Below are 27,541 nucleotides of genomic sequence, written 5' to 3'. Positions count from 1 at the left end.
TGTTGTACAGAACTACATGCGAATAGAATAGCAAGACAAAACTTGAAAGAAGCCATCCAAGAAGAAGGTTATAATGACTTTCATACACACGTGTATTTTTTTCTGGAGAGTCCCTCGAATAGTTCCTATATTTTTTCTTATTATTTAAGGTATAACGCACCTCGGGGACAGACATTCGGACTCTCAAACTTTTACAATTTTCTTCTAATATACCACATGTGGGGGCTCATTTTAAAGCTCTTGGTGAAAACTTTTCACCTGTTTAGTTTTCCGAAATTCGAAAATTTTAATTTTTCTCCATAGAGTTAACACAGGGATGGCGGCCATTTTGAATTTCTAATATCGGTAAATCTTGGGTAATTTGTTCCTCTAGTACCAAAATTTGCACGGTGACCCCTATTTTTATTCTTGATTTTGAAAGAGAATGATTGAAAGATTTCTTGAGGAAACGTAGGGCAAAAGTTTACGTCTTTCACTTTCGAGGCGCATACTACCTCAATTACCGTTTCAACAGGCGATCGCCAGAGCATTAAACTCCAACTACTTCAGTGTACGAAAGTTAAATTTAGTGTGGCCAATAGACTAGTGTACCAGTCACTCGGAGCCCGTCTACTTTCCAATTATGCTCATGAACGAGTCGATTTTTCAAATTATTACGTGATTATCTGACAGGAATTTCTTTTGTTGTCCTCACCAAGAAATCTTGAAAAACGATGAGCAACTTTACAACAGAGTTCACTGAAATATTTTCACAATTTTTTTCGAAATTGGAGATTTTTATTTTTCCCTTTACAGTAACATAAGGGCGGCGCCCATTTTGAATTAGTGATTTGTTTGGTAATTTGTTTATCTTGTACCAAACGTTGCACAATTGATTTCTATTCTTGATTTTGTGTGACAATCGACAGAGTTTAAATGAGGAAATTTGAGCAAAATTAGACCTTCTCTTCAGAGGTACATACGTGCTTAAGTAATGTTAACCAATGTTCTGTAATGTAACTCTTTACTCTTTATATTTAGCTACGGCTATTCCAACTTTAGCAGGTAAGAGCAAGTTTAATTTGATATTTGAACTAAGTCATGGTTATAAGTTTAACTTATTGACATAACACTACACGACGCTGATGATAAGCCCGAAGGTTATTCCTTTTATACTGAATACCATATCAAACTTCTGAAAGACACAAAGACGAAACAAGAGCAAGTGCTTGTCAAATTTGAACGCAACCAATGAATGGGGAAAAGGAAATAAAATTTCAAACAAGGGAACTCTAAACAAAAGCTGGAAGAATAAATTATGCTATGGCTATGGAATCATGGGAGATGAGTAAATCATATATTACGACATCCTATCCGTTTTTGCTTGACAATCATACAGCAGACAATGTGTGGGGGTAAATGTAATATTCCGAGCTGTATTTGTATTTGAATTTACATATATATCATCGATGGTAGCATCACCTTTGGTGAAAGTTGGTATAAAAACTGTTTATAACAACATGTGATTGAAGCTTTAGAAAAACATTTGCAGTGTTATGTCGATGGTATCATTTACGACATTGCTAAAAATAAAAGCACAATGGGAAGATTTAATTCAATGTGGCAATGGATATTCGTTTGAAATGGAACTGCAATGTTGTCTTTCAATTTGCTCATCCTTTATAACAGGCAACATCTGTTTTTGGTTTCATCAATTCATAAAGGTACAAAATACGGACATCGTATGGAGCAGTTCTGATTTAATGCTCTCTACAATAGTTCATGTTTGTGTCCTAGTAGATCAGGAGATCTGTTTTTTATATAAATTTCAGCCTGTGAGTATCCTGTTGCCCTGCGCAATGTTGCAGAAGGCAAACCAACATCTCAGAGTTCAGACAAACCAAGACAAGATGGCGGCTCTGAGAAGGCTGTAGACGGAAACAAGGACAGTGACTTGTTAAATGGTGGATCTTGTACTTGGACAAATAAGGAATTCCAGCCTTTTTGGAAAGTAGATTTGAGAAAAGTATACAACATATACGAGGTTGTTCTCACTAATAGACAAGATTGCTGCAGTAAGTAAAAGGTTTTTACTACACACACACAGACACACACGCATTTTAAGCTTATATATATATATATATATATATATATATATATATATATATATATATATATATATATATATATATATATATCCTCATATGATTGTTTGTCCTTTCATGAGTGGTCCTATATTTAGAGTGATTAAAGTTACACATGAAAATCGTAATTGTAAATATTCGAATGATGTAAAGAGGGGCCGAATTCTCATTGTTATGTCAACAAGGACCGAGCCCTCACTTTTAAGTTGTTTCCATAATGATTTGTAGCTCCTTGACAATTGACAACAGGCTAATACAATGCCTAATGTTTGATGCACATGTCTCCCTAGCCAAATATATAGCTGTGAAGGTGACAATCGTAATCAATACAAGTTTACTGCTGCCTTCATAGTGGTAAGCTCTGTATGGATTTTAAAATTACCATTCGAAAATTAACCTTGATCTGTCCGGAGCCACAGTCTTCAGAAGTTGTTGACTTCGGAATCAATTGTAAATGATTAATCATTTATTGAATTTGCCATTGTATATTTTCAGCTCATCGTCTTAAGAATGCCCAGGTTCGTGTCGGCAATAGTGAAAACTTTGAAGAAAATCCCGTGTGTGGAATGATGGTGATTGGGAAAATGGCCAAGGCAGATGCCATTCCAATAAGATGTGGTTGTGAGACACCGATGAGAGGGCGCTATGTATCGGTGCAGCTGATTGACAAGGACCAGATGTTACATTTGTGTGAGGTGGAAGTCATGGCCGGTTAGACGAAGAAATAGTACAAAATTAGAAATGTACCTCTATCCGTATTTTACACTGTTTTCTCTTATATTTCTGTTTTTAACTTAATCTTACGTTGATCAGCTTTGTTAGGATTCGTGAGCAAACGTTTCAACAAGATAATACTTTGGTGGTTAGATCTTTGCTTTTATGACCTTCTCAAGCGTTTTGGCGTGAAAACCGTCTGAGTAAAGTAATAAACTATCGAGAACAAATACTTCACCAAACGTCGTATATATGTGAACATACCCGCTCAAACTCTCTTTATGTTATGGTCTTTCTATCCTATAGGCTTCTATTACATAAATGACCGCCCAAAAGCAATGGCTATTACTCATGCAGTTCGGGAACTTACCAAATGAAGTTATTTAGAATTTCACGACATAATAGTAAATTTTTCATCACACTGAGGCTATAACCTCTGCCATGACGTACACCTGGGCTGTTGCTAAGCGACAAGTATTAACCAATTTTGTGGCCAGTGTGAAACAGCTGTCCAACAAAAACTCGATTTTCTGTTGATTTCTATCACAAAATTAATCTAATCGTTTGTTTACACCTAAAGTTCGGATTGTTCGTGTCCTGAACTTTACAAAAATGGGTGTCTTATGCATATTTAGCGTTTTTGAGGTATGTTGTCACCAAATTGAGCCTAGATTAGCTAGCGCTGTTTAGCCTCTTTTTGGAAAATATATTTCTGGTAAACATTCGTCATATCAAGATATTTACTATATTTAGTAAGTTCCCAAACCGATATATCGGTGTTCACAACACACGCTCGTGAACAGACCAGAAACCAATACTGTGGGTATTTGACAAATGGCATTAGAGTGCAATGCGCCATGAACGGAGCCCAAGTCCATACTTTATAACAGAATGAGTAGAGGACGGGAAAGGATAAACGCAATGTGCTCGATGAGACGGGACGTGTATTGTCGAGGGAAGTTGCCGAGGAAAAGTATTCAAAGTTGAACTGAGATAAAGTTAGCAAGATCTTGACTTATTCTGGGATTAATCTTGTTGATAGCAAGTATGTATGTGAGGGTACTCTACGAACTCTACAGCATATAGAGGGCCGAAGGGTCGAGGTTTGAATACAGGCATAACAACTTAGCTCGGTTGTTGAAGCATTTGAGCCAAAATTGAAATTTAGCTGAGTGGTTTTTAATGTTGATAACATCGATGTGTAAAAAATGCCAAACGTTATGGGTTCTAATCTAATCGAGAATTTACCAATTTGATCGCATGTCATTGACTTTATCCTGTAAACAGTTGGTAATGCTGAGAAACATCAGAAACATGGAGAGTTTTAGCGCAAAGAAGCACAACGTAATGAGGTTCGTTCGTGCCACGTACGCTATCTTTAACATCAGCGCCGTTAAAGAAGCTGTTTGTGTAAAGAGCCGTCTTGAAACGTTTTCTTTATGGGCGAGTTGAAGACGTATGTTGTGTAAGTTAGTGAGGTTACGGAGATGGTGAGCTTTTATTCTGTTGCTAAGGGGCAATTTTTCAAAGATCAAGTGGTGTCAGCGTTTAGAGTTCAATTGGTGTGAATAACGGAGAAAGATGAATATGCGCGAAACGGGTGTGCTGAAAATGTACAATTGTACAAGTTTGAGTCTGAATATCTGTCCCTGAGGCGCATTCTACCAAAATTTCTTTACCTGATTACTTATTTTGATTGCATATTTCCTAAATGTGTATTGCTTGTTAGTACGGAAACAATATATTTCCATCTGGTCTGGACAATAAACAACTGGCCTTCCAAAATGCCAGCAGGTTGTACTATGATCTGCCTAAATGCCTGCTATCTTTATATATTGCAGTAACATATACCATACGTACATCATACAGACTATAAGTATTGTTCATGTCTTAGGAAATTCTCACTAATATGTAATATTTGAAGTGACTGCTTTAACTTTGGAGAGATGGTTCGTAGCCTACATTAGCGATACGATGGAGCATTTCTGTGTCTTATTCTGTTGAGATCAACAACTAAAAAGATAAAATGCATATGGTTCTCTATGTAACATAAGAAAGTGTATTACAGATGTTTTTAGTGATACCACTACGCACTGACAACCATTGTCACAAAATTACAGACGACCAAAGTGACTGGTAGCGGCTGTCATTTCAGACCAGTCTTTCAGTAACTTTGTACTGTATATCAACTACAGTTTAATATTCTCTTGTAACATGTGCCACATGTCACAGATCCCCAAATGTCATGTAGCTTGTTATTTTGGAAGTCTTGATTTAGCTTCATATTCATATAGTGATAAAACACTGAATGCACAATGTGTAAATGTTACAACGTTTAGGAACATATTTGTTCGAAAAAAACTACTGCAATATACTAGTTACATAACAGTAATACCCTTTCAATGGCTATCTCGCATAACCCTGATATGAATCTATTTGTGATTGCATCGCCTAGTCATTGCTCTCAGAAGAGAATATATTGAAGCCATCAATTACTTGATAGAGTAAACAACTAAAGAGTGGCTGCTCTGATAGATAAACACTTTATACAATGCAGAATATTATGAAAAGAAGTTTTTCCATGAGGTAAATTGACACTGGACTTGTCTGGAATTGACATGGTGGTTTAGCATTTCAAAAAGTAATGTTTGTTATTTGGGGAATTTCTGTCTCATACTAGCTGAGACAGAAATTCACCAACTTATGTGAGACATTCCATCTCAGTCCCTGACGTTGGAGGAGGAGGCTCTATTATTCTTACCTTCCTTCTTTCAGTACATGACAGACATAATGCCCACAAGATGTTGACGTTCCATGTGACTTATGAATGCCACTAGTTTGTATTCTGGAATAGAAATGAAAGCATACAGATTGACCATGTATTCAGTATGTGTATTATTCTGTAGCTGGAAGCCTTACTTTGGGAAAGGTTGACTGTTTTTTCCATTGCAAAAATGATCACATGACAAGTCTGAGTTAACAAACTGTTATATAACACACTCCTGAAAAAGGAATGATCTTACATCAATGAATTACATATTCATATGCCAATTTACTCATAAAGATTGGTTTCAATCACAAAATATAGCTCTCATACTGTCATACAACATCGCACATACTCAAGAATACCGAGCAGTGGGCCTGACAAACATTTGTTTAGTAATATAACAGTTGAATTTAATACATCTTATATGCATTTATCAAGGATTCCCTAAACATGTAAACCTATCTCTGTCTTGTATAGATGGAGATGGATTGTGTGTGTGAGAGGGGGCCTTCATAACAAATTAGCTTGATTTTCCACTGCATACTGCTACTCTTTCTACACAACATTGTGTTATATCTTCATTGTTTCCAAGGAAAAGTTGAACCTCTGCACTGCCAAAAGACTGAAAAGCTTAAAATGCCATTGATCCGTAGTTGGTTTCAACAATAATGCTATGTGCCTTCTTGATATCACTACACAAATACATCATTTTAAAGTGAGAGGTTGTGTCTTCCAATGAAAAAGTTTTCTTTGCTTTGGATAAATTATAGTTTCTGGAATATTAATATCCTTTCTATACCAACATATGTACAGCAAACTCTCATGCATTATTGACAGTGACAAGTCATATTTCTGTACTGAGAGCATATTGACTGAAATCTTACCAGGATCTTCCATGTGTACGAATACCCATTCCATGGCTGCTCCACTTCCTTGGTTGTTAGTGTGGTAGATACCTTTCCTACACACGTCTCTGTCAAATCCCATCATTACCAACTGTTCACTATTGCTTCATTGATTCGAGGTTCTGTCAGGAATTATACAAGCACACATTCACGATAGTCTATTTCTTAATAATGCTCATTTACATTTACGGAATACTGACTTCAAACTACTGTCACCTCCAGTTCTCAATCACTTAATTCCATCAATTGTGAACTGACCAAATCTCAGAATACATATCCTTGCAACAGCTCAGGAAATTGATGTCACAGCACAGTATTGACACTGGTTCCAATGACTTTCCAGGAGTGTATGGACTCTGAATGCACAAAAAATTGTCATTGTTCATGAGTACTAGTGGTCTCCACATTTACACATTTTGCCATGATTAAGATTGAAGATGAACCAGTTGTTTATTCTTTTCAAATGTGTTGTTCGAGCCATTCTGCATGAAAAGTCACAAAAGTGTTTGAAATTTGCTCTGTCTGAATCTGAGCAAATGGAGACACCCATTATGATGAATTCAAACTGCATCGTCATGTACTGTGTTAGAAACTCACCCTGTGGAGGGCCATCACCTTCTGAAGACCTTTGCCCCTCAGTGCTGATAGATCTAATTCATCTGGTATATCAATACTCACATCTGAAGACAAACAGTAAACAAGTGCAATATTATTTCATTCAACTGCATATTCCATAAAATCAAAAGGTGTGAAAGTTGACACAACTGACTGAGGCTCAGAAATCATTTTAATCAATATATTGTTTCACTTTTTATTACTAAATATTCATAACCAAATATTTTAAATTGCAAGTGTGCCCATCTGGATGACATCTACTAGACATATATGCTCAAAAGTTAACATACTGCTGTACTACCAAACTTCAAATCCCAATTAAAGTACAAAGAGATGATTTTTGACATTCATCCCATTATGACTTCATAGTTGAACATAACATAATCCTCTTAAGTCAGTGAATGCAAAAAAGCATACCGGTACTGTCCTTCGAACACTGCTAATATCTACTACATTCATCAAATATCTTTTCTGCAAAGAGTGTCTCTGCATTGTGGCAAGGGAATACAGTTAATGTAATGCTATGCAAGTTGCTCACCTAGTTTCTTTTTTGTCCAGTCAACACTGAGTGTGAATTTGTTCATCTGAATAAATTAATAATCTGGAAATGAGGCAAGTCTTGTTGTTCTGGAAAGAATAAAAAGTGAAATTTTACTGAAGTCAACATTTATGAAGACTTGAGTTACGACAAAGTCGGCGGTGACAAGGGTTGTACTTGTAGTCACCATGGCACCAACTTTTAGAAAGCTACTGCCACTGACTTCATAGTGTAAGACATACTGCAACTTTCAAGGACCAGAAAACTAACAAATCAATAAGGTTCACTGGTAAATAACTACCCCAAAGTATGGTAACAGCATAAGTTTCAGTGAACTGTCAACTGAGACATGCTAGACATACCACTTCCTGATTGAAAGTTCCTCTAATTCAAATGAATAGCCATGGATGGTTTCTTCAGTTTTGAAATTTCACGATAAAATGGTCTCTCACATGAATATGAATCTACGACGGAGGTTTTTGCACAGACACGGATTCAGAAAAGTTGCATTACATCAACTAACGAATAGCCTGTTGAAGATGTATTCATTGAATTGTATACAGTAATATTTTCCATGGTCTAGGTCAAAAACTTGAAGTTGGCGATTGACACTTACTTTGAAGCAGTTGATTTTGCTTGGATTGCACTACTGTAAAAATGTCATCCACTATTTCTGCTTGACTAAATGACTCTAGACACACAGACAGTGGTATGCTAGGTCTGACAATCTCATCAATGCCTATTGGTTGCTTCTTCTCTTCACATTCCTTTTTCTTGATTTCAAAAGCTGCTACTTCATCTGAAATGAACAGATCACTCAGTCACATGCCTGTCACATGTTAATCACATGTTCACCATCATTAGTTGCCACATGAAAGTTATCACGCAGTTTAAAGTTTTCCCCATCTCCAGTGTCATCAACTCTGCTGTTATTGCATTTTCAGAATTACGCGCCTCGAAAGTGAAAGACTTAAACTTTTTCTCAAACTTTCAAGGAATCTTTCAACCATTCTCTTTCACTTTCAACCATTCTCTTTCAAATCAAGAATAAAAATCAGGGAACTGAAGAAACGAATCACTCAAGATCTACTGATATTTAAAATTCAAAATGGCTGTCATGCCTTTGCCACCTCTAAGGAGAAAAAAACATTTTCAATTAGCAAAAAACTTGGACAGTGAAAATTATTCTTACACCACGAATTTTTAAATGGGCCCTGACAAGTGGTAGATCAGAAAGTAATTGTAAAAGTGCAAAAGTCTGAATACTTGTTCCTGAGGCACATTCTACCTTATTTCTTTCATTCACATTTTTTGCCATTCTAAGTGTCATCAAATCTGCTATTATCGCTGCATTTAACTCTGTATAAAGGCCCTACCCTGAAATTGAAAATGGCAGAGCCATGATAAAAGTTGATGATAAGGGGAGTTTGTCATGCCCTGATCCGGTAACTTTTGACACCAAACTGATTTTTGTATGTATTTCCGCTTCTTATCAGAAAGAAAGTTAAAATGTACTTACCTTTATTTGTGGCCGATTCTAAAGGTATTGGTAACGCTAGAATGTAATCATCTCTGTTGGTATATCTAACTTGGCCTGATTGACCACACTGGATACGTTCCTCTACTTTGTATTTGAAACAGTCACATGGATTGGTCGTTCCTCTGCTGTTTTTCTGAAAGCCAGAAAAGTCCATTATGTAGCTGAAAGCATAGTTGGTAATGATGAATAATGTATTAAAATAGACATGATGGATGTCACAACAAATACGCCTCACACAGTCTCAGAGAACTCATACAAATTTTGGTGACTTGTAATCTTGGTCAGTGGATAAAGCTAGTAGAAAGAGAATTATTGGTGAGATATTCAATGATTTAGTCAGAGTAGATGTCTAACAAATACTTGTACGAAAGGCTGACCCACACAGCCTTGCAAGAAACTGGAGCAAAAATATACAATATACAATGACACAGCTAAAGTTACAATTGTGGAAAATATTGATGAAGAATCAGTATATCCATCTGTGGAAGACGAGAAGAAGGATGAATTTGTACCGGATACTGTGGAAACAACTCCGGAACCAACCATAGCCATGGGAGGATTAGAGATTATAAACACACTAGAGTATGAGAAGGAACTCTCAGAGATGAAACAAAGATCATTGCCTATGTCTGTGGATCTGTCCAAAGAAAATACCGCAGTTATGAATTTATCTGCAGGTATTTTGCCAAAATTCAATTTATTCTCATCATTAATGAGTAATCCATCTATATCCTTATTTTGTTAATTTGTTAGTTATTTCCATGTATTTGCCAGCATTTGTTGTTTTTGTAATGCATCATCATCTGGTTGCCTTGGATTCAGTCATCAACATGAAGTAACAGTCTCCTGAAATAGCTTGACAGATCAGAAAGATGTGGTCCCAGACCTTTGATCACTTGATTTTAATCTTTATAAACTAATAGAATTAATAATTGCATTATTGGGCATAACTGCAGATGAAAAGAAACTGTTCTATTCCATGTTTAGATTTCCACAGCAAAATTTATGTGGCTTGCACATGTGCAGGTAGTATCAAAATTTAAATTTTATCAAACAATTTCAATACATATCGGACATAACTTTTCACAAGACATTTATGGTTGGCACAAGCCAAACTTGCATAATCTGTACACAAGCCGTATGAGCCGTATGATGTTCAACATTTGAACTGATATCCATAAATGTACATCTATACATTAGGTGGCACAATGTCTTACTGTATAGTCCTTCTTGCTTCACAGATCACACAAGCAGTGCAGTGCGCAGAAAACCAAAGAGAACCAGTGACAATATCAAACCTGTCAACAGATGCATCGCCATGACATCATCTCCACAAAGATCTCCTCTTGCCGTAGTCAATATTGCAAGCTCCCCCAAGGTTCTCTGGCGGAAGAAAGCATCAACAAACATACCGCTGCAAAGAACACCGCAGAATCAAGTGAAGAACAAGATATCAAGTGCTGGCAATACACCAGCATGAATGATTGACCTTCTTGTTGACAAATAAAACATGTAGAAATACCACTGTCGCATTGTAATCACTTGAAGGGCCAGTAATGCAATTTCTGATAACTTTTTCATATGTTTATTTTGTGTGTCAATTACAAATTACTTATAATTCTACCCAGAAAAGGATGTACAAACACCTACAATTTAGCTTGTCTACATAGTGTTTATATGTGTAAAATTCACTATTATTGTTGACATATGAATTCTAGTCCTGACCAGAAAATCACTTGTCAAAGATAGCAATGCATTCTACATGTGTACAGGCTGAGTTGACGAATCGAATAAAGTTACTGTGTTCACCAACAGCATGCTTTGGGGACTAGAACAAGAAATTATGGTTGATATTAAATAGCAAAAGTGAAAAAATCATCAAAAGTTAGCATTTCTGGCCCTTCAATTGTAAATTGACCAAGTTTGACACACTTGACTGTATATTTATGCTTCACAATTAAGAAAGTAAGTGTCAAGAGAATAAATTGTAATTTATGAACGGGCTAGTATTGATAGCAAACTGTAGAGTTAACAATCCACCATTTTTTTCGTAGTATTTTAGGCGATATGTTATATGTGACGAGACTGCAGATTTGCTTGAAAGTGAGTTCCTGTGGTAATGTGGTGCATAGTATCGCGAATGCGGCTGGCTGTGACAGATTGATCAGATTATCCAGAAACTGTAGGATTCATACCTATGTAACCACCAGCATGTGAATGTTATAGGATTCACAAAAATTACTTATTACACTTCTAAGTCAGAAATGGTAGTTCATGATGGTGTTGATATGAACCTTCAATGGAAATACACTATTGGTACTGTGTTCTGACAATGTGTTATGTGTTCTAGTTATATATTATGTAGAAAGAGTTTTGTATTCATCTATGTGGCTGTCTACAGCTGCCTGTATATATATATTCAAAAATTTACTGCCGTATACCCAAGATATTTTTGATGTTCAATAGCGTAATTTTAGGAATGTTAATGTACAGTTTTGCCATGTAGGGTGTGTCAATATCTATGGTATAGCAATGTTCTTAGATCGTGTCATATTTTCTACATAGTCAATATAAAAGTTGTAATGTTCATAACATTAAAACTTATACCTTTGCACTGACTTCCTAATGAACTGGGAGTCTAGCATTTGATATTAGCCATTTGCCTTGCTGTTTGCAGTGTGTTCACAATAGTAGCATACCACTTGAATGCTTTATATTACTATTTTGTTATGCATACAATCACAAACTTTTATCTTTGTCTGTCATCACTACACAAACAATGTACAACTTTCATATCAATGTAGTGTTGCTTTCTGTTATTTCTAAAAGAAAAATACCAACAGGCAAACTGATTACCTACTTTCAAATTAGTTCTTTTACCGATGCTTGGTTAATTTACTCTTGGGCCATCATTCTCCTGTAACAGTAATTGTTTAATATCTTTCGGACCTTAATTCATGCCTTTGGTAGTGTACGTCCAGTCTGTATGCAATTTTTAACCAGAGCATGGTCGCAAGCTGAACAAACTTCATGTGTGTTATTGTACCTGTGAAAAGGAGCCCACTGTAATCTTCTTGACAAGTGAACAACAATTCTAACAGGCTAGGCTTCACAGTGGCTGACATTTCACAGCTTGGCACCGGGCCAAATTCGAACTGTAAATGCTAAGTCGCACAGTGTCACATTTTGAGACATAACTAAGCAACAAATCAGAAATCGTAGACTGTTCAAGTCCATTCATGTCATCATACTCCTAAATGATTCCTATTAGACAAAATATGATAACGTTTCTGTAAAATCAAAGCACACTGGAGAGTTGATCATTTGATTCTACAAGTTTTGCTTAATATTATTGCCTAAAACAGTCTTAGCTCTTTTAATGGGAAATGTGTTGTTATAATAATAAAATATGTTTGAAACTCATTGCCTGGGGCCATATTTTTTTACTGGGAAACTGATTACATATTCATCTTGAATTTCAATACTCGAAACAAACTTTATACCTTTCAGAGAAACAAAAATGGCACCACATTTGTCAGTCTGGCCTGGAATGCAACAGACCACCAAATGGTTACAAACTTACTGTTCTTTCGTAACAAAAAAAGATGTTGGAAGAAACTGAAACGATATGTTTCTTCTTTATATGAGAATAATTTTGGCCTGTAGGAATTAATAATCTGAACTCATTGGGTTGATTCCACCTATATTGGAAGTTTTGTACAGGAAATGCAGAATTATTTTATGCTTTCCAAAGCCTTGGTGACTATTGCTATTGGAATAATTGATTATTGCAAAACGTAACCGTTATCATAGACCATGGAGCGAGAATCGCAGCGGTGCTGTGGCGTCTATCAATAGCGCTTAGGTCAAGGGTCACAGATTGGTTCTGTAGCGATGACCCTTGACCTAAGCACGATCAATAGATACCACAGCGCCGCTGTGATATCACAGCTATGCAAAACCATGGATGATGTGGTAATCAATAATGCATGTAACTGTTTGATGGTCATGGTGTATATCGGTATATGCTCGTGGTAAAACCTTCCATTAATGAAACCAAAGAATAATTCTGACAAATTGCCTGATTTCAGCAATATCATAACTGATGCACTATTCCATCACTGTGTCATATGAAGAATAATTATCCATCAACCATCAAGTAAATTAGAATTTTCATGCACCAAACGCTCCCTGGCATTCTGTAAAGTTAACTGTTTCTAGGCGACTTGAGGCAGTCCTATGTACAGATGCTTCTGCCAGTTCGCTTTTGGACAGTTGCAAGAGGCCTGTCAGATGACTGCCAGGATATGTCTTCCACTCTCTATGTGTGTGGAGTTGGAACGGCTGAGAGAAGCACATTCAAGGTCATGCCAAAGAGGGTTGACTATTCAATATCATTGGGGAATTTTTGATGGGTAGAGGGGGATTCAAAGAAGTCTGCTTTGAAAACAAAAAGATGTTAAAAGTAGGCAAAAAGTGTACCGACAGTTACATATCATTACTTTTCATTTTTGAGGCCTTTTTTCACAAATGATGATGGCTTTCTTTCAGACTGAATCCACAGTGATAGCTTTTGCAGTCACCTGGTCCTGCATCACTGCACCAGCAATCTTACTGCATTTGTACAAGATGCTTCCATTCCAGTTCCTGAAGCAGTTGTAGTATGACTACAGTTTGATGTCACACTTATGTCATACCTTCCTTTCAAAATTCACTTTTGTCATGTTGTACTTCTCAACAAAAGAGCAGGAAATATTGACAGTGAAGCACAAACGATCATCTTGAAGAGAAAGTCAAAACAAGTTTACAGAATGGGCTATAAAAGCAAATATTTCAAATGGTGCAGGGAGATAAAATATTGTTTCCCCATTCATCTTCCAAGCCTCCATGATATCACATGGTCCAGTCCACGCGTCCCTTATGTCCTCGAGCACACTTCGCGGTATTTTGTATTAACCTCATAGTACAGAGTTGTATCAGGGAGATAAAATTCATAGAATACAGTTAACTATAGTATACAGTTAACTATGGAGCAGGGAGATAAAATTTTGTTTTCCCATTTACCAAGAGGGAAACCAGGGCAAACAAAAACAAAAAAATCAACTAACAAAAACAATCAAAATAAACAAAACAAAATAAATAAACACCCAACCAAAATACCTCAATACTTAATAGCAAATCAATAAAACCCAAACAAATAGATTACTTACTTTTTTAATTTTTTTAGTAATTAATTAACCAATATAAGAGAAAACACAAAATTGAATAAGAATTGAAATTATAGAGAGAACGACATATGCACCATTATATATTATTGCCTGAATTACTGCCCGATAGCAGGTGACAATTTGCCCGACGCCAGGAGGGCAAATTGTCTCCTGCTGCGAGGGCACATAAACCCATGTATTCAGGCAATAATATATTTATTACATGCCTCTTCACAGTTAAATATGTATGACATTTAGTTACACACAGGGTAATTTCAAACAATTTTACCATTCTAGACCAGCATCAAACAGATTTTAACGAAAATCAAAATAGAAGTACGAGCATGGATATTTTACATCTAGCGTTAAGCGTCTACTTTGACGTCGAAAACGTCGAAGGGCCTCACTGGACCCGGTAATCATGGCAACCGGTCTATACATCGTTCACCGGCCCGCTAACTCCCCGGATGTTCCTATTCAAGTCAATGCACTTTTTTCACTCACATCGAGGCATGTAATCAATTCAAAACGTGACTTCAGTATCAGTGGGAGTATAATTTGCAGTGAGACTGAAGTCGCATTTGAGTATGTTGTATGTCTTGTTCAGTTAATTGTTTCGATTTTTATTCAATTTGTTATTCTCTTGTATCAAATTAATTAATTAATTAATTAATTTATGTGTTTCTTCGTGCATTTTTGTTTTTCGTTGATTTATTTATTTATTTGTTATTCATTTATTACCTGCTTGTTGGATAGTTCTGTTTATTTATTGTTTGTTTGGTTGATTTTTTGTTTTTGTTTGCTTGTTTGTTTGTTTGTCCTTGTCCCTTGTGATTCATCTTCCAAGCCTCCACGATATCACTTGGTCCCGTCTGCCTGTTCCTTATGTCCTAAGGCACACTTTGCGGTATTTTTGTAATAACCTCATAGTTATACATTCAACTAGCCCCAGACAGTGTACCCGGATACTCTGATGCCGTATCTTGTATTATTCAGAACGAGTGTGCCAAGGAGTCTTTCTTTACCAAACCATGAAGATAACATGTGCTTCGAAACTTTCAGTCACTCACCTGGCCCAAAGAAACTTTATACTATTCTCTTTCAAAATCAAGAACAAAAATCAGGGGTCATTTCGTGGAAACAAAATACTGTACTTGAAATTCAAAATGGCCGCTATCCCTATGTTAACTCTATGGGGAATATTAAATTTTCTTTTCATAAAAACTAGAAGGTAAAACCTCAAGTGAGCAAGAACAAGCCAAATTTGAAAAATACAGAGCTATTTCCCTCTTTATGTTGAAGAATTTATCAGAAACTTTATTCTCATGTATTGTTGAACAGGGTCTGCCTGACTCCCATCATGGTTTCGTGAAACGCAGATCAAACGTTTTAAACCCAGTTCTCGTTTCTTAGTGTATTGTAGCGGGATTGAGTAAATAGGGGAAAGATTGTGCAATTTTGATGCCGACTCAAGCAACGCCCCAATTGAAGTCTGTCAAAAGCGTCAGTTAATGACAAAGTGGGACACTATAGTCATTGTGGCAGTCTTAAAGTAGTTATGTCGTAGTGTCCAAATGAGTCAGCAGGTTGTTGTTGCGGATGGATAGTTGTCATCATGGAGCCAGTTGTTTCCAGGAACACATTATTGGTCGATTTCTATTTATAATTTTATGAGTGGATATGGTTTCCATATGTCGATATTCATCGTATACATCGTTCTCATTGTACGCAGACAGATGATGTAAAATAAATGTTACTACTTCAAAGATGTGTTGGCTCTAAGGGTTCTTTCTCTGACCCGCTTTTTTTGTGGCCATGCTTCCTACATTATGTAAACGTTTCCGCACGCAAGGTTTCATTAAGCGCAGCTGCAACACTTTCTCGCACATCGATGTTCTGATATCGTTATGGCTTATGGGGAAAAGTATTTCAAAGAGTATGTGTCTTCATTATGGCCCGTTGGTAGAACAACATAATGAATCGCGTCCAAGGGAAATGTGTAAAGCTCCTCTGTTTTACCTCAAACCTTCCTTTCGACAAAAACACGATTGGATGACTTGAAAAGAAAAGCAGATAAGCTTACATTTGCACATAGAACCGACATTAGTTCACGATCCAATTATCCCAAATTATTTCCAATCGTGTTCAATGATGATTTTTGGGTTGATTTTCAGATGCCATGTTTCATACAAATGAATGAATACCACGTATAACTCTCCTGAATAAACTTTTCACAAAGAACTAAAAGAAATCTTACAGTTTTAAGACCAGTTTGTGAGTAACCCTGTTTTATGGACAGTTTTACGCACACACTTGGGCACTGGGCATTGATATACTGCAACTGTCAGTACAGCGAGAGGTAAAAGGATAGACAGGCAATAAAACAGTCGGATCTTGTTTATTAAAAAGGAGTTACGTTTGATAATTTTTTTCTTTAACGATGATTTATTTTCAAGAAGACAACAAGACATCGATTGCGACACTCTGTGCGCTTTGGTGAACAACTTAAAAGCAAAGCTCCATTACCATCAAAGTTCTTTCTTTTGGTTCCAACAATGCGGATTAATCGATGATTGTCACAGAAGTAAATATTTAAAGAAGTAATTAGTGAAATCTAGGGACAGAATATGCTTTTCTATATTTTGTACCATTCGTTCCTTTAATTGCCTATAGCGGCCATGACTTCCACTTCACACAAATGCAACACCTGCTCCTTTTCCATGAGCTGTACTGATACATAGCGCCCTCTCATCGGTGTCTCACAACCACATCTTATAGTGATGGTTTCCTCCCTGGACATTTTCCCAATCACCATCATCCCACACACAGGGTTGTCTTCGATCATTTCACTGTCGCCAACACGGACCTGGGCATTCTTCAGACGAAAAGCTGAAAAACAAAAATTCAAGAAATGATCAGATTAAAGGAACATAAGCTGTAACTTGTGGCAAAGTTTTTCAGTATTCTACTTCTGTGTATCAACTACCATGTCTGACTTTACTCCGTTTGTCATGCTGAAATTTCGAAGTATTCTTTTTGTCAATACAGCTTGAATGTATGTAGTGATCATTGTTTATGGTTTACAAATGAATTCTAGTCCGGACTTGAATACAATTTTCAACAATAACAATGGAGATTATACTTATAAGGTTGTGTTCATATGCCAAATACTTGGCATTAAATTACAGTTCAGGGATTCAATGCAGAAAGTGTAGGGAAACCACAAAACAAAAGTTCTGAAAAATAGCCAAAAGATACAGCTTATGAAGCTTTAATGTATGTATGTAGTAGTGTAAAACATTCGAATTATATATTACAGACCATTGCCTTCGATTGAGCATTTTCTTAACAAGTGCTGTCATTAAAAATGTGCAAAAAGCTGGTCTCTAATACAGGGCTTTTGTTGAGATTTCAATATTCCAAATATTACATTGAATCACATAAGAACATGTGTATATGGCGCCGAATGATATCAGCAACTTCTTTTTGGATGAATTAATTTCAAAATTCAGTATCGGTCAGTACTGTTCGCTTCCAACAGGGGAGAACAACTTTCTCGACCTATGTTTGTCAAACATTGACAAAGTAAGCGTTAAGGTTGGAGAAAACATTATAACATCTTATCATCAATCCATGTCTATATTATTGCAAGGCATAAGAAAAACTTTAAAAGTTACCATTTCACAGAGGGAAATGTACAACTTTAAGAAAGGCAACTTGGAAAATCTAAAATTCGATCTTGCAACTATTCCTTCAGCTTGGACCGATTTCCAAATATTTGGTACCGTCGATGACGTTTGGAGACTTTCTATGATCTCATTATGTCAGCTATTAAACGCTACGTATATGTTGGACACAAGACACCAAGTCAACTCTTACAACCCATGTCGTTCCATTTAATAATATCACAGATGTACTTGGCATGTCAGAAGATTGGGAAAAAGGTTGTCGGTGGATGCCCTGCTCCTTGTTTATGAAACTTTTGTCAGAACTAAACTTGATTATGACTCAGTTGTTTGGAACAGTATTGACAAAGCACACTAAGAAAAGTTTGAAGCTGTTCAACGTAATCTTGTAAAATATTCGTGTTATATTGTAAAAGTAAGAGTCGATGATTACCCACATGATGTTGCGTATTAAATTAAATTGAATGTTGTCTAAAATGCGCTCATATTTCGACATTTTTTTTCCAAAGACCAACTAATGCCCTTCTTGATTACCTACCGATTTTCAATTTACTCACTCCCGGTCGACCAACTAGACAGACAGAAATATTTCACGAACCTGGTGGTAGAGTAAATTTACCAGCAATTCACTTTGTAATCACATTCCAAGGCTATATAATAGATTTTATCAATGTTTGCCGATTTCCAATATTTCTACTTCGAGTTTTTAAAAGAACAGCTGGAAGATTTGTTTTGATTTTATGTTTTTGTTGGTTGTGTGTTATTTGTTTTAACTGGCTTTCTTGTCCTGCAGCCACATATTATGTTTTACTAAAATTCTCCTGTTACCCTGGATGTATATGCTTTTAAACAGTATCATATCTGTGGTGTTATTCTAAATAAGTAAATTGATTAATAAATAAATTAATAATAAATAAAGAAATTGCAGCAACGTCATCGACTCAGTGGCTACGTCATTTAGATGAGATTTGTTTTAAAATGTCTGCATCGGATATTTCTGTCAGATCTCCATAAATGCATTATGAACTACAGAGAAACGTTAGTTTGCGATAGAGTTCTATGGAATCCGGAAAATTCTAGAAAGCAACCATCATCATTAAATGTGTTAACTCAATACCTGTTATGCTGAAAAGCCGATTCATCCCGTTTTAAAAGCTTAAAAAGTAATATTGCAGAATTGCAAAGTCATAAATTTTTAACAGACAGGAATGAGTAAACTTGTCGCGATGTGCCTAAAATAAGCAAAATTTCAGCTATCTGATTCTCTCATATTCTCTTGAGACGAGAGACCTAGTGTTCCAGCAGCTATGATATGAAAAATAAAAACACCTGACGAAAACTCACTGCATGAAATGTTTTGTTACAGACCCTCGGAACATCTTTCAGCTTTTATCCCACGGTATAATAACAATGACACGATCTGGTTTTAGTAAAGAGCTTGATATGTGACTCGCTGTATAAATTAGAGTGAAAATTTAAGAAAACACGTTGATTTCAACAGACTAATGTGAAAAATTATATCATTCTCAAATAGAAAAACGAACAAACAAATCAACAAACAAAGAAACAATTCTTCTTGTGATGAAAATATTAAATAACAAATTAAATATTGGTTTTTCTTTGAACAGTCTGTTCATAAGGTTTTATCAGTTATCTTTCTTACATAAAACCGAATTAACAGAAACATGGATTTCAAACCTCTTCTAACTGCTTCGTACGCATGGTACATCAAGTTATTTTTAGGTGCAGTTGTGAACCAGTAATACGCAGGTGTACTAGAAGTTGATGTTATGAATTGCACGTTCGAAAATGGTAACCTAGAAAAAAATGCATTGTTTCTGTCTATCAAACAATAATGATGCTGGAAATAGCTGGAAAGTGATAGCTTCGATTTGTCATTCATATTTCTACCTTTGTAGTGTATATCTGGTATCTTCTGTCAGTATCTGGAGATGTGCTGTGAAGCAACAGGTGTCGTCCCGTTCACATCAAACAGTAGACTATCTTTTAAAGGATGCGAAGGATTGAGATTTAAGATGCATTTTGTTCAATGATGCTAATCTAGTGCATAAAAGAAAATTTAACTCACAACAGCAATCTTGTCGATTAGTGATAACGACCTCGTATATGTTGTATGCCTGTCCCAAATCAACTTTCCAGTGAGGCTGATATTCCTTATTCGTCCAAGTACAAGATCCACCTGCTTTCAAGTTACTGTTCTTGTTTCCATCGACAGCCTTCATAGGTCCCACATCTATATTGGGTTTGGTTGAACTCTGAGTGGCCGCTTTGTTTATTGCGACATTTTGCAGGACCACTGGATACTCACAGGCTGAAATTTTAATTAAAATCAAACTTTTAATAATCGTACAACTACAAGATGAAATGTTGTAGATCAGACTTCACTATATCATTATGATGTTCATAAATCATTATGACTTATGAACTTAAGTTTTCATTTTGCCGATGCATACATATCAGAGTGCCATTATAGGCAAACAGAAGGCATTGTAGCCCAGTAACTACATTTACAGTGTCAGAACAGACGATAGTGAGGTCAAGCCATGCAATGCCATGGCTTGACTTCACAATGGAATGAAACACCGTTTTGAGGAAACAAAACCCGTCCTTATAGCAGTGTTTCAATCCCAGTGTTTATACAAGCATGCTGGGCAGACTTATCGATGGGTAATGTAAGTCCCTTTGGAGAATATGATAGAGACATAATCAGCACTAATGTATGTTAGAACATGGATGTACAAGGTAGGTTTTAAATCAAATAATTTTGTGACCGAAATGTTGATTATTGTTGTTCATTTATGACCTCATGTAAATGGTTGCATCATGAGGTCTAATACGTCACGCATTTGCAAATAAGAATCATGAAAAAGAAGAACTCCCATTGGTACTTGTAGAAACTTACACCTGGTTTTCATATGTGCCAAATGTCAAGAAATGTGAAAGCAGGTCATAGTCAACCAAAATTGAACTTTGGTGTTTGGTAAGTTTACAGTATGATGCCTTAGACGACATCCCTAAAATAAGGTTCCCATCACAACTGAACCACAAAGTCTATCTTACTTACTGAGGTATGCAAATATGCATGTGGATCAAAGGTCAGACCAAAGTTTCGGGAAAATATTGGGCCATACAAGTGTGTCAAATAATAATGAGGGTTATGTCAAAATGATGAATAAAACTGCAGTACTAATTATGCTTTCTTATGATACCATACCGAAGTTACCCTCTGTAGAATCCGAGATACAAGAAACCAGGTCAATGGTCATCCCATATTTGTAGGACACATTATGGTCCGATACAAACGTTGTACCAGAGGCATCATACTTGTCGTTAATGTTATTCAAATACAACGTTTACGACTGAAACACACGCCTTTGACTGACCATACACTTTTAGACACCAACAAAATGGCCAATCAAAGGCCGTGTTCGATTGTATCTTAGGATATCATAGTGTAACATCTTTGCGTTAAGTTTAAAAGTCAGTCTATGCATATTTGAGTAATGGCAATGGACGTAAAATGCCAAACAAAATGGACACTATGTGAACATATTAGAACCATTGAAAAAAATTAACTTGCATATTCACGATATAGTGTTAAGGATTAAATATATCGGTACAGGCACGCCTTTGATACGGATGTGCGCAGAAGGATTGACACACTACACTAGCCCAAACCATAAGTAGACGAACGAAGCTTATCAGTATGTGTAAATAATTGTTTTCAAGTTTCGCTTACGTTACATAAAAATTAAACATGAAACAGTGATACATTGACACTAGATGTGAATTGTAAATGCTCTCATGTTTCCGTATGTAGTGTGCTTGTAAATTTCTCAGATTTTATGGTCTTTTGTTCTTGCCGTCAACATCACTAGCACAGATCGTCAAATGTAAGGCAGCCACATTCGAAATAGAAATGTAGCGATCTGATAGAACTGCAGGAAAAAAATAAGTAAAAAATTGTCACGTATGCAAAATGGCTCCCCATATGTTACGGGCCATACCTGTTCCACGTTTAATCAAATTTGATGCGCTAACAATTTATACATAATACTATTATAACTACAATTAAAAATGCAAAATTAGAACTTAAATGGCATACAATTGATAAAAATCCTTCACCACTATAAGATCTTTGCATGTTCAATGTATGTCACATATCTCATCGAGTTGGTCAAAACTTTCCAGAGATATATCTCTAATTGTAAAAGATCGTCAAATATCCAATATCAGAAATTAGCACATGGAACCTCACTTATTTCTTTCAGCTCACTCATATTGTTATGAGCAATATCAGTACCAAGTTGAATCATATCCCGTGCAATTGCCAATGATATGCAAATAAATCTGAAAATTAGCGATAAGATCTTTCTTTATCATCAGATCTTTGATACAGAAACGCATGCGGTAAGTTCCGTCACCTTTAGCAAAGCCTTGCTAGATATATTCGTTATCTATGCAAAGTGTATTCGTTATCTTTGCAAATTAGCAATATCATTGACATTGAAGTGTACATTGACCTTGAAAGCTGTCATATTTTGTACACAATCAAAATCTGCAGCAGCATCCCTCTGATCTGAAGCAGTCATTTCAAGGATATTTCCATTCTGGATGGTGATTATTATCTATAACTTCTAGCAATAACTTCTAAAAACTTAACAGTACTTGCCATCCCCAGACAGAATCTACAGGTATATACCAGAGCTCATGAATGTCCAATGAGGCATTCTTGATCAACAACAGACACAAGAATTGACCATATGTTCATTGTTTTTTGTTTAAAATGATTATTTTCTATGACATTTCTGCAATGATTTATTTTACGGGTACCTCTTCCGAATTGTTGTTGGCTTTTCAATACAAATCCTTTATGTTTAATCTTAAAGATGCCCTGAGATTGTTCCGATCATTTATGGAATTATAGACTCACACATTGTTCGCAACACTACTTACGTGTTCCGTAAAACTAAGGTTTTATTGTGCCTGTAGAATCTCTGTATTGTATTGTTGAGGCATTTTTTTTATGGAAGCATGTAGTTTGTTGTTTTCGTATTTGTCTGTTTTCTTTCAAGTTTGCTTTTTTTCTATGAGCTGGTTCTCGAAATAAAGGTTATTATTATTATTATTATTATTATTATTATTATTATTATTGTGGACAGCAATATTGGTTTTCCTAATGGCACGGCGGTAGCAAGATACTTGGCGTTTTCTTGAGCCCAATAACATTAATACAACACGGAAGTCGCCATAGTGATTTAATAGAGACTCTTATGCGGTATATTAAACAACTTGCCGAACCGTGTTTCGAATTTAGCTTGAATTTTTTGTAGCTCCTTGCCCGAAACTTTGTTCCATTTCTGCCATAGAGCTTTGATTAAAATCCTCCTTCCAATGGATGTGTCAATGCTTTACTTTGAGTATTAGGTCTTCTAGAATCAAAGACTATATCATCAGTTTTGTGCATTGTCCTGTCCACAGTCTGTACGTGACCAACACCGCATTTGGCAGTTTTCTCCTGGGTTGACCATAAAGAGTACTTCTTATTACAGCGACTACTATTATGTGAAGAATTAAGATAATGCAAAACGTATTCTCACCTGCTAAAGTTGGGATAACAGTGGCTGAATAAAAAAAGAGAAAGAAAACTTATGATATATCATAGTACATGATACATCATAGTATCATAGTACATGATACATCATTTGAAAATATCAAATCAATCAATTGCTGAAAGGGAAAATATATAGTGTTTTACTACGTCGCTCGGTGAACCACAAAACGACTGCGAAAGAAAACATCAAACGAAAATCTATTAGCTCCATAAGCATAACAATAAAACAGGGCATAGCCAAGCGATCAATAAACCAGTCTTGGGCCCACACTTAATGTTGCTTAACCCTTTCACCACCATGGTTTGACCCAAATCCATGGTTTTCTATGGTAAAGTTGTTGGACCTGTATACAGGGAACTGGGGGTGAAAGGGTTAAGCCAAATAAGCTGTATCTTTTTGCATTTGTTTTTCAATGACATATTTTGAAATAAAATGCAACTTTATGTAAAACTGCTTACCGAAGTGCGACTACGGAACTTTGTTCAAGCATTGGTGACAAATGTATAACTTAGAATTTACCAACAACACTTTCTTTCGAGCAGCAACTAAATTTTGACAGTCGCATATATAATCGCAAAATCCAGCACCAGGGATAAGAACAATGGCATTTTCAAAGACAATATGGCATAAGCCGATTAACAAAAATCCAAACATCTGTCACAAGATTGAAAGGTTTGTATTGGTATGTTAAAATAAAAAAGTAAAGCTAAAGAGGCTTTAATGCACTGGCGATCATTTGCTGAAACGGTTCACTAGTTACGTCGCCACGTGTGATTCAGTCACAAGCGCAAACGGGACGATTAAGGCAGACAAGAGACACTATAAGATTATGGTGTTTATTTTGCTATGATATATTGTGTATTTTTCTGTATCTGATATTTTACTTTAATGAACAATGATTTCAGCCGACAGAGAGGAAGAAAAGTTATTGTCTTCATTGTAAAACGAAATACAAATATGTGATTTGGGGTACTCACCTTCGGGCGCGGAAGTTCTTAACAGAGTGGTTGGAGCGAGTGTTGTTTGTGCCTTTGTTGTTTGTGCCTCTGTTGTCGGTGCATCAGTCGTTGGTGCAGCTGTCGTCGGTGCAGCTGTCGTTGGTGCAGCTGTCATCGGTGCAGCTGTCGTCGGTTCAGCCAGATATTTAAAGCAAAAAACTGATATAAACAGATTGCGTGGTAACACAGGTTATACAATAAGAGGTTTTAAAGCATAACCACAGAGATTGAAATGACCAAGACCACAATTATGTAAAGTCATTACCTTTAAGTAGAATGGCAAAATGTATTGTTGTCATATTGAAAAGCTGCAAAATATTCATGAAAAGTCGTTTTCACTCAAACCTACGGTCGTATGTAGATGCAAGATAAATAGATAGATAGATAGATAGATAGATAGATAGATAGATAGATAGATAGACACACATACACACAAACACACACACATACAAACATACATACATACATACATACATACATACATACATACATACATACATATATACATACATACATACATACATACATACATGCATGCATGCATGCATGCATGCATGCATGCATGCATACATACATACATACATACATACATACATACATACATACATACATACATACATACATACATACATACATACATACATACATACATACATACATACATACATACATACATACACACATGTGTATGTATGCAATGCACTGTAGTACTATGCTGAACGTTGAGAAACAAATGTAAATGGACTCAAGTGTTGTTGGCGCTCCAGTTTTCAGTGGTGGTGGCATGGTGCGTGGAGCTGTAGATAGAAATGTCGCTAATTAAACAAAGTTTCTGTCACTCTTAACTAATTTATAAAACGATGATGTCGATGAGCCATGAGACTACCTCATATAATGAAAGTTCGGCGTTTAATACAGATTTACCATATCCAAAATTGTATAAAGGTCATAAATGCACACCATCAAAAGCACATATTATTACTCTCAAAGCCATCCTGACTCGTCGGTCTGCTGTACTTCAATCTAACTTCATGCTGATTTCTTAATTCATAAACGGAACTATAGGAATGACCCCGCTTGATAACATACAGTAAGGCGGGTAGACTAAGAACCAACTCCCAACATTCTCTTCCTTGCCTGCACAGCTATCGAACTGTGCACTTCCTTATGTGTGAGTATGTATATGTGTGTGTGTGAGAGAGAGAGAGAGAGAGAGAGAGAGAGAGAGAGAGAGAGAGAGATTTAAAAGTACTAAATAACGATAGTTTATTTACTTGCAGCAAAAACCAGTAGGAACAGCTTCAAAGGAACGTAATTACACAGACTGATAAAGTAGGCCACGGTTATGCTGTGGTAATAATTCTAGAACATATATTCAAAATAATCATTGATGTCGTATTTCATGACAACTCGGTATCGGTGTTTTCCGCCATTATTAAACACTTGGATATGTCTGTGCGAGACAGCGTGTTATAACAACTTAAATTGTGAAAACTCATTAAATATGCAATATATTGATTAGCTTCTGTGAAAATGTAAAGTATTTCGCATACAGAACCTGAAGGACTTGACCAAAGGCAATTACAATAGCAACAGAAAGTGATGATATAATCATGATATAACAGCGCACTGTATATGGAGGGATCATGGTAAGCTGTGAAAGATATCTAGTACTTTCATTTTAGCTTATTAGTTATATGTATATTTAACGATATTTTATATTAAGCTATACACGATGAATATTCACTACTATTATATAATTCTATCATAGACCCTTTAGGTTCTATGATTGTGTCATCAACATACACCGTACCTTCATTAGTCTTTGTGAAGTCGTTCAAGTTGAAGGTCACAATTGGGAAACTTCATTAAATATGCAAATTACTATGTAGCTTAACGCCCCCCTCCCGATATTTAATATCTTTCGCTTCTGTTCTATAATTGCAAAATCAACACACTTAGCAAGTTTCATTAACTTTGGTCATGTCCTTCTAGATTTATATCGGGGAAAGTTCGATAAGTATATAAACCAGTAGTTAGTTGAAGATAAAATGCAAATATCTCTCACTGCCAATTTGTTGTCTAATCAATATACAAAGTTTCATAAAATTTGGTTGATTTCTTCGAGTTTATTATGAGAAATTGGGAAGGTTCATTAAATATGCAAAACGTCAGTTTGCTCGAGTGAAAATGCAAAATATCTTTCATCACCTATTTTATCATTGTATTTCAATATGGAAGGCAACTTTCATCAACTTTGAAATTGAAATGAAATTCGTTTCTTCGCTTCGATGTAGTGTGAATGTGCGATGTATGATAGTGAGCATGCGTGCGTGAGTGCTTCACGAACTCTACAACGTGTTGAGCGGTCTCAGTCAGAAAAATGTAACAACTTAGCCGGCTATTGAACCACTCTTTTTGGAGTGGAGATTTAGCCGACTGGTTCTGTCTCTGGCCTCTCAGCTAGGCGACTGATGCCGTATGTTGTGGGTTCGAATCCGATTGAAAACTATCCGTATTTTCTATCCTGGGTTGGTAACACTGCTGGTGGACAGAATTGTCCCCGAGGTTATCGTTCGCCCAGTTAGAGCGATGAAATTCGTTTCTTCGCTTCGATGTAGTGTGAATGTGCGATGTATGATAGTGAGCATGCGTGCGTGAGTGCTTCACGAACTCTACAACGTGTTGAGCGGTCTCAGTCAGAAAAATGTAACAACTTAGCCGGCTATTGAACCACTCTTTTTTGAGTGGAGATTTAGCCGACTGGTTCTGTCTCTGGCCTCTCCGCTAGGCGACTGATGCCGTATGTTGT

The 27,541-nt window shown here is 36.2% G+C and overlaps 3 protein-coding genes and 1 pseudogene across 7 annotated transcripts in view; 2 read left to right on the top strand and 2 right to left on the bottom strand.

Annotated features, from left to right (window-relative positions):
* The window catches only part of LOC139137814 (scavenger receptor cysteine-rich domain-containing protein DMBT1-like), a 33,940-nt pseudogene extending 30,882 nt beyond the window's left edge, over positions 1-3,058 (top strand).
* Positions 3,059-6,751: 3,693 nt separating this feature from the next.
* LOC139137813 (ubiquitin carboxyl-terminal hydrolase 13-like) lies at positions 6,752-9,371 on the bottom strand. The gene is made up of 4 exons (XM_070706081.1): positions 9,182-9,371; positions 8,279-8,461; positions 7,107-7,189; positions 6,752-6,865 (listed from the first exon to the last, which is right to left on the bottom strand). The coding sequence occupies exons 1-4, from the start codon at positions 9,354-9,356 to the stop codon at positions 6,752-6,754; spliced, it is 555 nt and encodes a 184-aa protein (XP_070562182.1). The 5' UTR covers positions 9,357-9,371.
* A 13-nt stretch (positions 9,372-9,384) lies between these two features.
* On the top strand, positions 9,385-10,775 carry LOC139137811 (uncharacterized). The gene is made up of 3 exons (XM_070706080.1): positions 9,385-9,393; positions 9,588-9,879; positions 10,444-10,775. The coding sequence occupies exons 1-3, from the start codon at positions 9,385-9,387 to the stop codon at positions 10,680-10,682; spliced, it is 540 nt and encodes a 179-aa protein (XP_070562181.1). The 3' UTR covers positions 10,683-10,775.
* Positions 10,776-16,833: 6,058 nt separating this feature from the next.
* LOC139136778 (scavenger receptor cysteine-rich domain-containing protein DMBT1-like) overlaps positions 16,834-27,541 on the bottom strand; it is a 43,188-nt gene continuing 32,480 nt past the window's right edge. Inside the window, exons 13-17 of one of the 5 annotated variants that reach the window (XM_070704610.1) lie at positions 25,479-25,526; positions 24,709-24,822; positions 23,717-23,740; positions 20,185-20,427; positions 16,834-17,298 (exon numbers count right to left, since the gene is read on the bottom strand). In XM_070704610.1, coding sequence (XP_070560711.1) covers positions 17,069-17,298; positions 20,185-20,427; positions 23,717-23,740; positions 24,709-24,822; positions 25,479-25,526 — 659 coding nt within the window. In that variant the 3' untranslated portion in view covers positions 16,834-17,068. Of the gene's footprint in view, positions 17,299-20,184; positions 20,428-23,716; positions 23,741-24,708; positions 24,853-25,478; positions 25,527-27,541 lie in introns of all 5 variants that reach the window. The other 4 variants (XM_070704611.1, XM_070704607.1, XM_070704609.1 and 1 more) reach the window with 4 other exon arrangements.

Source organism: Ptychodera flava, chromosome 7 (genome assembly GCF_041260155.1).
Source record: "Ptychodera flava strain L36383 chromosome 7, AS_Pfla_20210202, whole genome shotgun sequence".
Taxonomy (NCBI): Eukaryota; Metazoa; Hemichordata; class Enteropneusta; family Ptychoderidae; genus Ptychodera; species Ptychodera flava.
The sequence above is the reverse complement of the archived record's forward strand: the minus strand, read 5'-3'. Positions and strand labels throughout refer to the sequence as shown.